This window comes from Hippocampus zosterae, chromosome 6 (genome assembly GCF_025434085.1).
Source record: "Hippocampus zosterae strain Florida chromosome 6, ASM2543408v3, whole genome shotgun sequence".
NCBI classification, from domain to species: Eukaryota; Metazoa; Chordata; class Actinopteri; order Syngnathiformes; family Syngnathidae; genus Hippocampus; species Hippocampus zosterae.
Window position 1 is genome coordinate 6,623,100 of NC_067456.1, and position 13,317 is coordinate 6,636,416.

The 13,317-nt window shown below is 44.6% G+C and overlaps 1 protein-coding gene across 6 annotated transcripts in view; it reads right to left on the bottom strand.

Annotated features, from left to right (window-relative positions):
- Positions 1-13,317, bottom strand: part of pde4d (phosphodiesterase 4D, cAMP-specific) — a 166,985-nt gene that overhangs the window by 11,878 nt on the left and 141,790 nt on the right. For 5 of the 6 annotated variants that reach the window (XM_052068453.1, XM_052068452.1, XM_052068454.1 and 2 more), the window contains 5 exons: positions 12,848-13,039; positions 10,746-10,782; positions 10,580-10,656; positions 9,410-9,459; positions 5,897-6,009 (listed from right to left, as the gene is read on the bottom strand). In XM_052068453.1, the coding sequence (XP_051924413.1) occupies positions 5,897-6,009; positions 9,410-9,459; positions 10,580-10,656; positions 10,746-10,782; positions 12,848-13,039 (469 nt within the window). Of the gene's footprint in view, positions 1-379; positions 1,385-5,896; positions 6,010-9,409; positions 9,460-10,579; positions 10,657-10,745; positions 10,783-12,847; positions 13,040-13,317 lie in introns of those variants that run through there. The other variant, XM_052068457.1, reaches the window with a different exon arrangement.

The window sequence follows — 13,317 nt, forward strand, 5'->3', positions numbered from 1 at the left end:
TCATTGTACGCTATTGACTTCCTACTGAATAACACCCACATGTTTTTTTTTTTAATGGATACAAAGGGTCACGTGAGGAGCACTTTTGTGATTTGAAAAAGAAAAACTGAATAACTGATGAATACGCGTGACTCAAACATATAAATACATGTACATAAATGAATGAACATTAACAAGTGTTTCAGATGCTGAAAAGCTGTGTGACGCACAACAAGAAGAAGCTCCCTAGTGAATGGCTCCACCACCGTGTCACAAAACACTTTTGTTGTAAATGCAATGACAAGCATTAAATGTGGAAAAATAACATTTAATTCCATGTAAATGGTTTCAGCATTTCCATCAATGAAGCGTCAAATCATCACCTGATATAGCATCTTACCTTAATGTATCCCCAGGACACAGAGAACAAATAATTTGCTTCAGGCATTTTGACAAAACAAAAAAGGGTGAAATCCACAAAAGATAATGTGAAATGTGCAAAGTTCCAAAGCTTAAAGTCTTCACGGTGCTTCACATCCTGCTAGCATCCGCTGAGGAACATCAGGTGGAATGCGACTCCCCCAAAGATCAGATGGGAGCATACTTGTGAGGGATGCGGGAAGATGAGATGCCAGCATGAAAAAAAAAAAAGGCTTGCCACAGAGAGGAAAAGGGGAAGTGGCGGAAAATTTGTGTCACGGGCTGGCTCCCTTCCTTCCTTCCTGCCTGCGTTCGTGCTTGGCTCGGCTGGGTGTGAGCGACACGAGCTTACCCCCGCCACGCACACAGGCTGCTCCCCACGCGACGGCAACCAATCGGCGCGCGGGGCACGACCGGACGGTGAGCTCACCCTGCTTTTTGATTGGTTCGGACGGAAGTAAGCTTGAGCTCACCAGCTGGGCGATTGGCCCAAAATTGTGGAAAATGCACCGTCGTGCGCCTCCGTGCTGAGGCATACGTGTGTGCATATTCATACGTATGTGATCACCTGAACTGGCGTGTACAGTGCGGTGACTAAAATGACTTCATGATAAAAGAAGCTGAGCTCACACATGTAACACTGAGTCACCGGGATGATGTCAGCGTGCCAGAATTAATTAACCAATTAATGGCGTGAAATCAAAGGTGGCAGACAACTAAAGAAATCTTTTTTGAAAATGGTTTGAGTGGTTCTCTTATTTTGCCTCACTGTGAGACATAAGTGACACGCATTAAACGAATTGGCGGTGAATTAATTAACACGGACATTTTTTTTCTGGCCGTGACTTGAGGGGAAAATCGTTCAGGTGAAAACTTTTAAAAATGTTATTGTGTCAAAGTGAAACGGTAAGCAGAGCCACATCGAGGTCTGATGGATGCGCAGTTCGAATGAGCTTAGCATTGTTTTCATGTTTTGTTCTTGATTTTACTGCTTGGTGCTTTCTACCGCCTTTATTACCGATTCGTTGTATGTTAAATCGCTCCATGTACAGCACTTTGTGTGCAGCGATGGCTGTTTGAAAGTGCTCTATAAATACTGTTGACTTGACTTGACTTTTATTGTGTGTATTGTTTTTTTTTGTTACTAATTTGTGTCATTTTTACTTTACATACAGCACATTGTGCATAAGTTCAGTTGAGAGTTAAGCTAACAGCATAAGTTTGTGAAAATGTGTCTACCTCCGGCAAGGTGGTTTAACTGCCTAAGAAAGAACTGCGCCTCAAAAGTTAAGTAATACCCTGGAAATAGATAAATGAAAAGAATGGCGAGGGGCGAGCTGTAATTCTTGATTCTTGGGCTATTCTGACAAAAGCATTGAAATACGCAATTGTCTTTTTTTTCCTGTAAAAAACCCAAATTCTACTTCAATTTCACAGCGTAAAGGGCTATTGTTAAATAGAACATAACGCAAGTGCACGTGTGTATGGTGAGTGTCAGGTAAAAACATAATATAGAATACGTCTCTTCTGATTTGACCCCATCATAAGCGGTGAGAGTCATTTACAGCTGCAGTGAAAACAGATGAGGCCACTGCGATGGCTGATCGCAGACACACACACGGGACACACGCACACGCGTACGTATGGATAGCTGGGAATGGAGGTGTGAACAAAAAGTATCGGGTACAAATTGCAAAGTGTCACACCAGGCTGAGCCAGGCCCCAAAAGCAATTTGTTCTCTGGCACGGTGACCAAAAATATCAAACTCCTTTCTAAACGACACCTGCACATGCTAATAGTCTTGCCACTAACATATGATAAGGCATGAAATATGAACACTTTGTTTTGGTTTTTTTTTTGTGACCAAATGAAATATGGCATACCTGGTAAATGGTACTTAGATCGCTTCACGATGTTAACTCATTCACTCAGATTTTATTCTATCCACAATGTAATTTTGATTTTGATGTACCTTATGCTAAGATTTGGTTGTTAGGTAATGCTAGTCTACTTAATGGGAACTTCCCTAACAAAATTAATTTGTTGAGGCCTAAATGTACTGGGGCGGCCCGGTAGTCCAGTGGTTAGCACGTTGGCTTCACAGTGCAGAGGTACCGGGTTCGGTTCCAGCTCCGGCCTCCCTGTGTGGAGTTTGCATGTTCTCCCCGGGCCTGCGTGGGTTTTCTCCGGGTGCTCCGGTTTCCTCCCACATTCCGAAAATATGCGTGGCAGGCTGATTGGACACTAAATTGTCTCTAGGTGTGAGTGTGGGTGCGAATGGTTGTTCGTTTCTGTGTGCCCTGCGATTGGCTGGCAACCGATTCAGGGTGTCCCCTGCCTACTGCCCCGAGACAGCTGGGATAGGCTCCAGCACCCCCCGCGACCCTAGTGAGGATCAAGCGGCCTCGGAAGATGAATGAATGAATGATAAATGTACTGGGTTTTTTTTGTTTTAGTCCCCTGTAGTTTTTATATGCTAATTTTTCCCCCTGAGTGCTTTGTTTTTGTTTTTGTCTTGGTGTAAAAGAGAGTCAATTGATTTTATTGATTATGTAAACTGCTTTTAAATCAATAACTTGAAAATGTGGATAAATAATAGTTTAATGAATCAAAATTTATTTCCCAAAAAAAAGCTTCTCAATTTTATCCATCCATCCATTTTCCGAACCACTTAATCCTCACTCGAGTCGCGGGGGGTGCTGGAGCCTATTCCAGCCGTCTTCGGGCAGGAGGCGGGGGACACCCTGAACCAGTTCCCAGCCAATTGCAGGGCACACAGAGACGAACAACCATGCACGCTCACACTCACACCTAGGGACAATTTAGAGTGTTCAATCAGCCTGCCATGCATGTTTTTGGAAGGTGGGAGGAAACCGGAGCACCCGGAGAAAACCCACGCAGGCCCGGGGAGAACATGCAAACTCCACACAGAGAGGTCGGAGCTGGAATTGAACCCGGTACCTCTGCACTGTGAAGCCGACATGCAAGCCTTCTCAATTCTAATACTTTTTTTTTTTTTTACATTACTTACATTACATGTAAGTATGAAAGCATTTCTTTGAACCTTATCTACAAATGACCAATTCAAATTTGACTCTGAATCACATTTTAAGGTCACCTTTGAATCACTGTGAAAAAAAAAACAAAGATTAAAAATGTTCTTCCTCAACACAACACCACCCCCTGCTGGATTTCAAATGAACTAGCTCTTAGGAAACGTTATAAAAACATTCACAATATATTATTATAAATAAACATTTGCTGCTGCAAATGAAGTCCCATTTCTGTGGCCTGTTTCTATCGGGGTCCATTCCGCACACAGTTTCAGATGGATACACATATAGATCGTTCAATATACACCAATGTGTTTTATTTTTCCTTTTTTTTTTCAGGGCCAATATCGATATTCGTTGTCAAGGAGACCGATAACCGATATTTGGACCCAACAGTCATTTGCAGTAAAAGGGAAAACATTGTCATTGTCATTTTGAAACACCAACACGTTACTTTGTTCAGATGCATTGAAGATTTTCAGGTTTGTGACATACCATATTCAAGTTTATGTTTAATCTTAGACAACAGTAATGTTCGTTTTAAAATTTCCCCCAAAAAGTGCAGGGACCTCCCAGGCTCAGCAGCACGTCTTACAAAGTTAAATAAACCTTCAACAGAGAAATAGCCCGAAAGTTTCCTCCCATGAATTGAGTTTTCCAAATTTTCCGATCCGCTTATCCTCACAAGGCTTGCGGGGGGTGCTGAAGCCCATCCCAGCTGTCTTCGGGCAGTAGGCCGGGGACACCCTGAACCGGTTGCCAGCCAATCAATTTTCTAATATACGATAACTTAAAAAAAAAATCTTTCACTTATCTTTGTTTTAAATTCAAACGTAAACAAAAAGCACAGGATTTCCCAGAGTCAGCAGCATCACTTATAAAGTTACATGTAATTCTGAATGACCGAATAAATTTTACCTTTTAGCAGTCGGATTAAAAAAATAAAATTAAATTAAACATGACAGTGACAAACGAAACCTGAAGTGCGGATGTTCACAGGAAGGCCATCAAACTGCTGGGAGTTATCGTTCCCATATTGTATTCAACAAATCAGAAATGGCTGCGTCTTAACGTGAATGCAACAGCTACAATGTGATAGCGGGGCACCTTGTAGGCCCCGTCGCTGTTGCCATGGTAACCAACTATAGTAAAGCCGCGGATGCTGGGTGGTGTGGAGGGGGGGGGGGGGGGTGCTGAACACATTCTCCCGCATTTATATGATCTCATGTATGCAATACTGGATGATATCAGCGCTTTTTGTGCCTTTGTCTTGCCGTTTCCATAACCCACCTACTACCCCCTCTTTTTTGGGGTGACATCACAAGGTGTGACATCACCGCAGATGATCAGCATTCAGAAGGAGTGTGCTGTACGCACACACACGCAGGCACGCGCACGTGCACACACACTGACACTGACTGAGCATGCTCCTTGGCTGCACGCTGATGCTATCACTGGCACGGTAGAAGCGACGTGCTGACAATGCTAATAGACGAGCGGCTGTCATTTGTGACGTATGATCAGAGACGACACGCAGCCAGCGTTACGTGTGGATGTACAGTTTACGCTTAAAATTGAGATGATGCTTTATGTGCGAGTGCTGAAGACCTTTTTGGCCAGCCACATTTCTCAACTGATAGAAACCATTCAAATGTCCATGTATAAAAAAGATATATATTCTGAAATTCAGTCAGTTGCCACAAGGTGTCGCCAAAGGGCCATCTAAATAGGAGTTGGTATGAAGGATGTCAAGCAAGCTTTGTATGTTGGGGCGGGGCTGAGCTAAATTGAACCTGTGCCATGAGAAGAAAGTACGGAGAGGCTTCATAACAATTGTTTGTACGCACACAACTCTAGTATTATCTCTAGATTCTCAAAATCAACTAGTAGGGATGCTGTGATCAGGGTTTTTCAACTGCTGATGCCGCTCATCAAATATGGAAATGTCTAGGGTGGGTTGTCAACTACTCACAATTTCTGCGGCTCTCTCCAGTCCTAAGAGAGGGTGGTTAGTGTGTCTTTGTGTTAGGGATGTGTCTAAGTGGCATCTTGAGGCTACAAGGATGGGCCGCTCTATGGTGAATCCGTGTGAGTTAGTTAGCGTGAGCTGAGGCTGACAGCAGATCTTGTATGAGTGACCCCTCACCATTCAATAAGCAGGTTGCCTGTGGAGACTGTGGTTTTAGGGCGTAAAAATCCATTTTCAAACATCAGTCGATATGAACAGATAATGACGGATTATTATAATCTCCCCTCCAATCGACACCCTAACCCTGAAATTCCTTTTCCTGATTTTTAAAACCGTGCACTCCCTTCAACATCAAGACCAGAGTTGGGGCAGAGTATCACGGTTGCATTGGCACTCTCTGCAGTTGAGTAAACAAAGCCCGAGGCCACGAGATGAGGAAACACAGGACACAAAGCGACTTCTGGTCATCCTTACCTTATTGGAGGCCATCTCACTGACTGAGTGTCTGGTTTGCAGGGTTTCCAGCTGGTCCAGGCACCAGTCAAGCTCTTCCAGAGTCTCAGTGGCCAGTTTCTGGTAGGCCTCCTCTGCGGGGACGAGACAGGACGGTAAGGGGTCAGTAATGGCCCGCTTCAAGGGGCTGGTGGACGGCCCAGGCCCGGGGTCGGGGTCTCCCGCACCACACACGGCTAAGCTGGGATACCCCGAGTAGACACATGGGTGACTCTTCATACTGGACGGTCCAGCTCTTGGGGGAGGGTGTGTGTCTGGTGACGGGGTATCTCAGGAGTAGGGCCTTTGGGTCCCTGTGTCCAAGAACCAAATCCTTAGCCCTCTTTGAGGGAAGTCAGTCGGCGTCGATGTCAGCCAGGACAATTAAGGGTGTCCAGATGCTAACGGCGGGTAACATAGAAGCAAGAGAGCTGCCCAAGCGGAGAGCACGAAGGCACAGTCACGCCACTTCCTGCCTCAGCAGCTTCACAATGTCATTCATATGAAAGGTGTAATTCCAGTCATGTAGCAGCATGAAGAGCAGTCTGCCCAGCAGGCCCAGGAGGGGGGAGGAAGGAGACACACCGAATGCAACTGGGGGGCTCACAACCGCCTCGGATCCCCGTCGTAGCATCCTGACATGACTACCAAACACACGCGTGCGCAAACACGCTCACACGCGCCGCACGTAACACTAGCACATGATGCTTCAGCCTCCTCGTGTGCAGATAAAAACATCCATGGTATCCGCGGGGGTAGATTCCTGTATGCTAGCCAGACAGATGCTGTGTGTGTAAAGGGACGGAGGTGGGGCTCAGGGGTGGGGAGGTTTGGAGGGGTTTTGCTGTTGCTTCGGCGTCCCTGGTAGCCAAAACGTGCTGTACCTAAAGCCTGAGAGGACCGCACTGTAGATGGGGAAGGGAAAGCGACAACACATGGACTGGACCATACGCGGAGCAGGGCAGCTGCATGGGAGCGCCTGCTATAGTCAGTGCATGCACGTCAAATATATGCTCAGCATACAATTATGCTGAGCAGGAGGTAAACAACTAACATGGCAGGGGGGAGAGGACAGAATCCAAAGCCCAGCGATTTTAATACTATGTGAGCTGGGAGCATATTCAGTTCATGGGCAGCCGCCCGTTGCGTTGTTGCGGTTCACAAATTCACCAATTAGTGGTTTTTGTGGAGAAACCTATCCCTGAGCTAGTTGCTCAAAAACTCAGCTAGTGCAATTTTCACTTTCTGGAATGCCCTAAAATGGCCACAAGATGGCGCCAAAGCCCTTTCTGAGTGGAAAGAGGAGCACAATAATTGGAAGGAACATGAACCTATTATGTCTACGTGAACCTCAGAATGGTGAGGCGGACGTGCTAACCACGAGGTCACAGTGCTGCCGCTTTAACCCCGCCTTCACAGGAGAAACGGGAGATTTTAACATCGATTTTGCATGTGCCTTTCAGACAGCCGTCGGAGAAGTGTGACGTTGCTTTCGCAGATATGGCTTCGTTGCAGCTTCACACCATTCAGATAATCTTATGCAGCAATTGTTTCGGCCACAACTGAAAACCACACACTGCCCTTGCACCCAGGATTTGGTTTGAATGACACATTTTATTCGACTTTGGAGCATATCTTTTTTTTCAACCCCAGATTGTATGACTTTCGGGGCCTTTCTTCTTCAGAGGCTTCGCTGCACACAAAATCACATGATGTCATCACAACACGGCGTCATCTTTCTTTGGGGCTATCATGACACACGCGTCATTGCTATCATGTGACAATCGTGTCGGTGCGGTCACACAAAAGCGTAAACAGGATGCCCGTTCATCTTTAAGGAGCTCCTATGTCACCGAGCTATTGTCAACAATATCCTCCTTCTCCCCTTTCTGTCACAATAATCCTCCTTCCTCTCCCCGGACGCATCTCGTCTGTCTGTCTCCTTTCTTCCCCATTTACCCTCCGTGGCTGAGGTGTCGGCGACTGGGGTGCTACCCTTTCTGACAGCGACTGCACTGACGTCAATGACATTCTTCTCATGCTTAGTGCGACATCAGACACCGGGTGCTCGGAGAGGCCACTCTGCTGCTGCACAGACGCACGGCTGCAGACAAACCACGAAGCGGAGCGGCTGAGCGGTCGAAACAGGACTGGGAGGGCGCAGGATGAAGAATTTGAGTTTGGACACACCTCTTCATAAGTGAATATATCAATCGTGGGGTAGTCTAGAGCGGTGTTGGGCAAACTTTTGTTCTCAATGGCCGAGTCTGATTCTTCAAACAGATTGATGGGCCAGGTCATTTGTCGATGAGGAAAAAGAAAGTAAGGGAAACGATTTAAATGGGTGTGTAAAAAATGTAAAAGAGTTTTAAGAATGAAATTATAATCCTTCCTCATTTTTTAAATTCATTTTCAGAGTTAATTTGAGTTAATTAATCATAATTAACAAATGACTAAAACAGTTACTTTGCTTTGACAAATACAAATGAGGATCGCCTGAGGAAATTTACCGATTTTTATGACATTTATGACATACATTTGAGACGATGCTGATTTACAAAAAAAAAAAAAAAGAAGCCCGACATGATGTCAGCTAAGTTAAATTACATATTATTCTGCTCAATATATAATACCCGTTTCTTATCCCATGCGTGACGGCACGGACGTAGGAGTTCAGAACATTGGGAGACAGATCCTGCCATCTCATTAAAAAAATAAAAGTTTATACACACACACACACACACACATGATAAAACGTCTGGTTTTACTTCAACCATGAGCTAATCTCCCCTTGATGAACTCCCTGCCTTGCCGTTACAGGTCGTCAATACTTTCAAACAATCACGACCGTGACTCACAGCTGTCACCGGTTTATGGCAGGGCCCATAATGGCCGCTAACCAGTATAATTTGGCTCTAAATATAGCGCGGCATCGACAGACGTCCCATATATAGGAGAAGTCAATTTATCGAAAAAGTCAATACTAAAAGGAGATAATATTCGTGCTTTTACGTCGCAATAGCGCTCTTTTTCATGCACAAATGCATACGAAAGTGCAATATGGACTTTACCGTGAATGGCCTCCATCAGGGCCATATCTGGAAAAGCTCATTCAAAACAAATGTATCATTATTAATTCATTAATATTATTATTGATATTAATATGATGATGACCGATTGATTATTATCTTTTGTAGTAATAGCAAGTCTCATTGTTTTCATACTTCAGTATATGTCACGGTCATTAAAAAAAAAAAGGAGAGTGGGTCGTAAATGGCTCTTGGACCATAATTTGGCCACCCCTTGTCTTTATTGTTAGATGTCATGTAAAAGTGCCTGATGAGAACAAGTGTGTCCTTACTATGAGAACCCCCCCCCACCCAAAAAAAAAACACAGACAGCCCATCTTAATCACAACAACCATCATAAAATAGGTCAGACAGTCTGATGATATTTTGACCAGACAGTGGATGTATTATTGACTTGTCGACAAACCTGTAAAGGTGGTCTTGGTGATGGGTGGTGGGTTGCACATGGGTGATCTCCTGTTGTGAGGAAAACAACACACAATGTCATTATTATTATTATATTTATTTATTTTAATCTCTATGAGACTGTTCACATGCTTTGCTAGGTGCGGCAGTTTTGGTTAGCAACATAGTTGTAATGGCCTCACCAATTAAAATAGTATCTAAACAATAGCATCTGTAAAATAATTACACTTGAAACGTGTGTGTGTGTGTGTGTGTCCTGGGGATTGGAATAGGGAGGCATTTATTTGAAAGAGGCATCTATTTAATGCACTCAAATCACTAAATCAGGGATGGCAATGGCTAGTGATGAAAAAAATCTGAAAGGGGCGTGGCCTGGATGGGCGACCAATCACAACAAGTAAGACATCACGTCCAATCGCAGGGCTGTTTACAATCGGAAGATGGAAAGACTGATCGAGAGAGCTCGTGAAAACTCGACGACGAGGTACCTGACCCCCCCTAAAATTTTCTCAACGGATTTAAACAATTCACAAAAATGATGAATTTAAGAAATAAAACGGCGGATTTCCACGTATCCGCGGAAAATGGCCATCCCTGCTAAATTGTGCAGAAATTAACCATGTAATGTATGTATTTGAGTAATAACTTCTACAAACTGAGTTAATTAGACTTACTCCAACATACTTTTGCTCTCTGAAAGGAAAAGGGAAGCGGATCACTGAGTGACTAATTGGGCCACAGCATCCATTAGAGGTAGTTGGACACAGTAGTTGAATAATAACTTAAATTGTAAATCACAACTCATAAACCTGAGAGATGTGCTTCGCTGCTGTTTTGGTTAGCAACAGAATGCAAATGGGCATCCAATCTTTAATGATTATGTGTGCACAATCGTGTTTATTAACAGACCCGGATAATTACAGTTACTATATGTTTTTTACCCCCCTCTGGACGGTAAAAGGGATGTGCCAATTTGAGGGAGGCATTTAATTCAGACAATTGGATCGTGTACGTACTCAGTAATGGCAGTAAAAGGTTGTAAAGCTGCTGCTGTAATACCACAGGGGAACAGAGGAGGGGGTACAAAGCCACATTTTGAGTGAGCACAAGGTATAGCTAACAGTTTGTCGTCAAGTTTCCCACAAATTCCAGCAAAATGGAGCCAACGTACTTATTAGATGCTCTGTCTTGCTGCAGGTTGGTTAATGCACCAAAGTTATTCCGTACAGTTCTTAGGCTGGCGAGGACCTGAAAGGCACAAGGTAAGAGGATTTGGTAAATTTATTTCTTTATTTTTTAATGACTATATTCCATCAAATTGCGGCGAAAAAGCTCACCTGTGCAAATGGCGTTACAATCATGTCGTCACCATGGCTGGAAAACACACAACACAGACTTTTGAGAGACTTGAAAACAAGTTTTACACACACACAAGTGAATAAATACATGGGGGGTGGGGGGGGGGGGGGGGGTCACGCATTCACACCTTGACCATTGTATGGTGGCTTCTTACTGTGGCCAATGACTGTGTACACAAAGTAATTACTGTACACACACACACACACACACACATGTATAAGAATATAATTACATGTAAAATGTCAGCTGTCAATTCAGCATGAGGACAAGCACATGACATAAAAAAAGGTCAGAGTGGGAGAATAATGGGGTGTCGTCATATGAGAAGCTTCAGTCGTCGTCAGGTACTCCATCACAGTGACACGTTGACTTTACATCAGCAGCTGTTTTAGGCACTCGCTACTTACAAGCCGACTTTGGGTATGTGGCAGGCGCTAGAATGTGGTGACGCAGTAAAAGCTTCCACGCATGAGGATTTCCTATTCCCTGACATCATTGAAGGATTCTGGGAAAAGCCAACAGGATGGCAGGCAAAAGGAAGAGGCCTTTACGCATTTTGCTACCTCTTGAAAGGAATTGGACTCCTGAGACCGTGAGTCATACGCACTCGTTCTGCTGACCTCAAAGCTCACCGTCAACATTTGTTCAGGTGATCGGTCCATCTTGGAACACTTTTTTCCCCCCCTCCGGTGTAAAACAATGACGTTTTATTCATATCATTTTGATGTGATTTGCATCCAGTTCTCATATCACAGCTTCGTAAGAGTAACATTCGGGCATTCTTGTATAATGTTTATTGATCAAAACTATGATGCTCTTTTAATATTTTAATTCATAATATAAAAATAGCACTAATTGTTTTCTGTATGGTGATCAACATTTTATTTTTCGATTCTTACTCGGGATTTTTTGCATAATAATATTTTGGGGGGGGCAAATACTTCCCAATTACATAAGGACACTGAATAGTTGAATGAAAGGTGTTTTTAAAAATAAAGCTGAGTCGGAGCTATTTCAGGATTCTCCGTGAACCAAATTCATTCATTCATTCATTCATCTTCCGTACCGCTTGATCCTCACTAGGGTCGCGGGGGGTGCTGGACTCCACCTCAGCCGTCTCCGGTCAGTAGGCGGGGGACACCCTGAATCGGTCGCCAGCCAATCGCAGGGCACACATAGACGAACAACCATCCACGCTCACACTCACACCTAGGGACAATTTAGAGTGTTCAATCAGCCTGCCATGCATATTTTTGAAATGTGGGAGGAAACCGGAGCACCCGGAGAAAACCCACGCAGGCCTGGGGAGAACATGCAAACTCCACACAGGGAGGCCGGAGCTGGAATCGAACCCGGGACCTCTGCACTGTGAAGCCGACGTGCTAACCACTGGACTACCGGGCCGCCGGCTCGGAAGATGAACCAAATTGCATAATCTATATTAGTGTCAAATGATGCCATGTAAAAAGCAGAAATAAGGGGCCACATAGTGTGTAAAGTTAATGCAAGTCAATATCCATTCATTGCTCTTTTCCCCATCTTCCCCTTCAGGCTCAATCAAGAAGCTACCTTTTCCAAACCAATAATTCCATTTTCTGTACAACTACTTCATGTAACCGGATAGCCGCGGGGGAGCATGCGATCATCATATGAAAATGGCGGCGTCAGTCATAAACAGAGCATGATTATCCTGCTGAAGGCTGAGTTTTCCACACTTCTATTGGATTTGCTTGTGCAGGAGTGTTGAGTCAATAAAGAGTAGTGTGTCAACAGCGGGCATTTCAGCAGTGATTTAAGATACTTCACCGCGCAGCTTGCGCGCGATATGTGATAAGAATAGATGTGACACCACTCGGCGAGCTGTCGGTCATGCACACTTCCCTCCAGAGCCAAAGGTGGCCCGTTTGGCAGCTTTATGACCTATGCTGATAAACATCCAGCTGTGGCACTCGGACACACATTCAGACAGGCAAGGTCTAAAAATAGAATTAAAAGCTTTCAATGCAACGGGGGAACACGGAGTCGGTTTAAAAACAAACAAATAATCGAAAAAAAAACCCGAATGTGCTGAAGCACTCACATGTCACTGGCGATGGAGGAGTTTCGGGACATGGACTTGGGAGAGAGGTCGTAGTCGCTGTCTGAGCGGTACAAGAACGACTCCCTCCGCTGGCTGTGGACAAAGTTGGCCTGCAGGATGAGGCCCGATCCTGGACTGGCCATCGGGTCCAGGGGGCTGCGACCTGATGATGTTCCATTGTCCACGTCGAAACTGCAGAAAGGAGAAAGAGAACAAGAAATTGGTAAACAATGGAAGATGTCACTCAAACACCTGTCGAGGCCAAACAATTGTGATTTGGATTCACATCTAATTGTATATCTCCACACACAACGCAGACAATGAATGCCGTTTCAGAAACACCCGGGATATGGCAACATTTGAGAAACAGACAGTTGGAGAGAGGTGAAAAGGTTGGCACAAGCTCTGGTGAGAGTGTGAGTGTCTGTGAGCCGTGGCCGACGACAGCGCCTGCACGAGAGACCCTATTG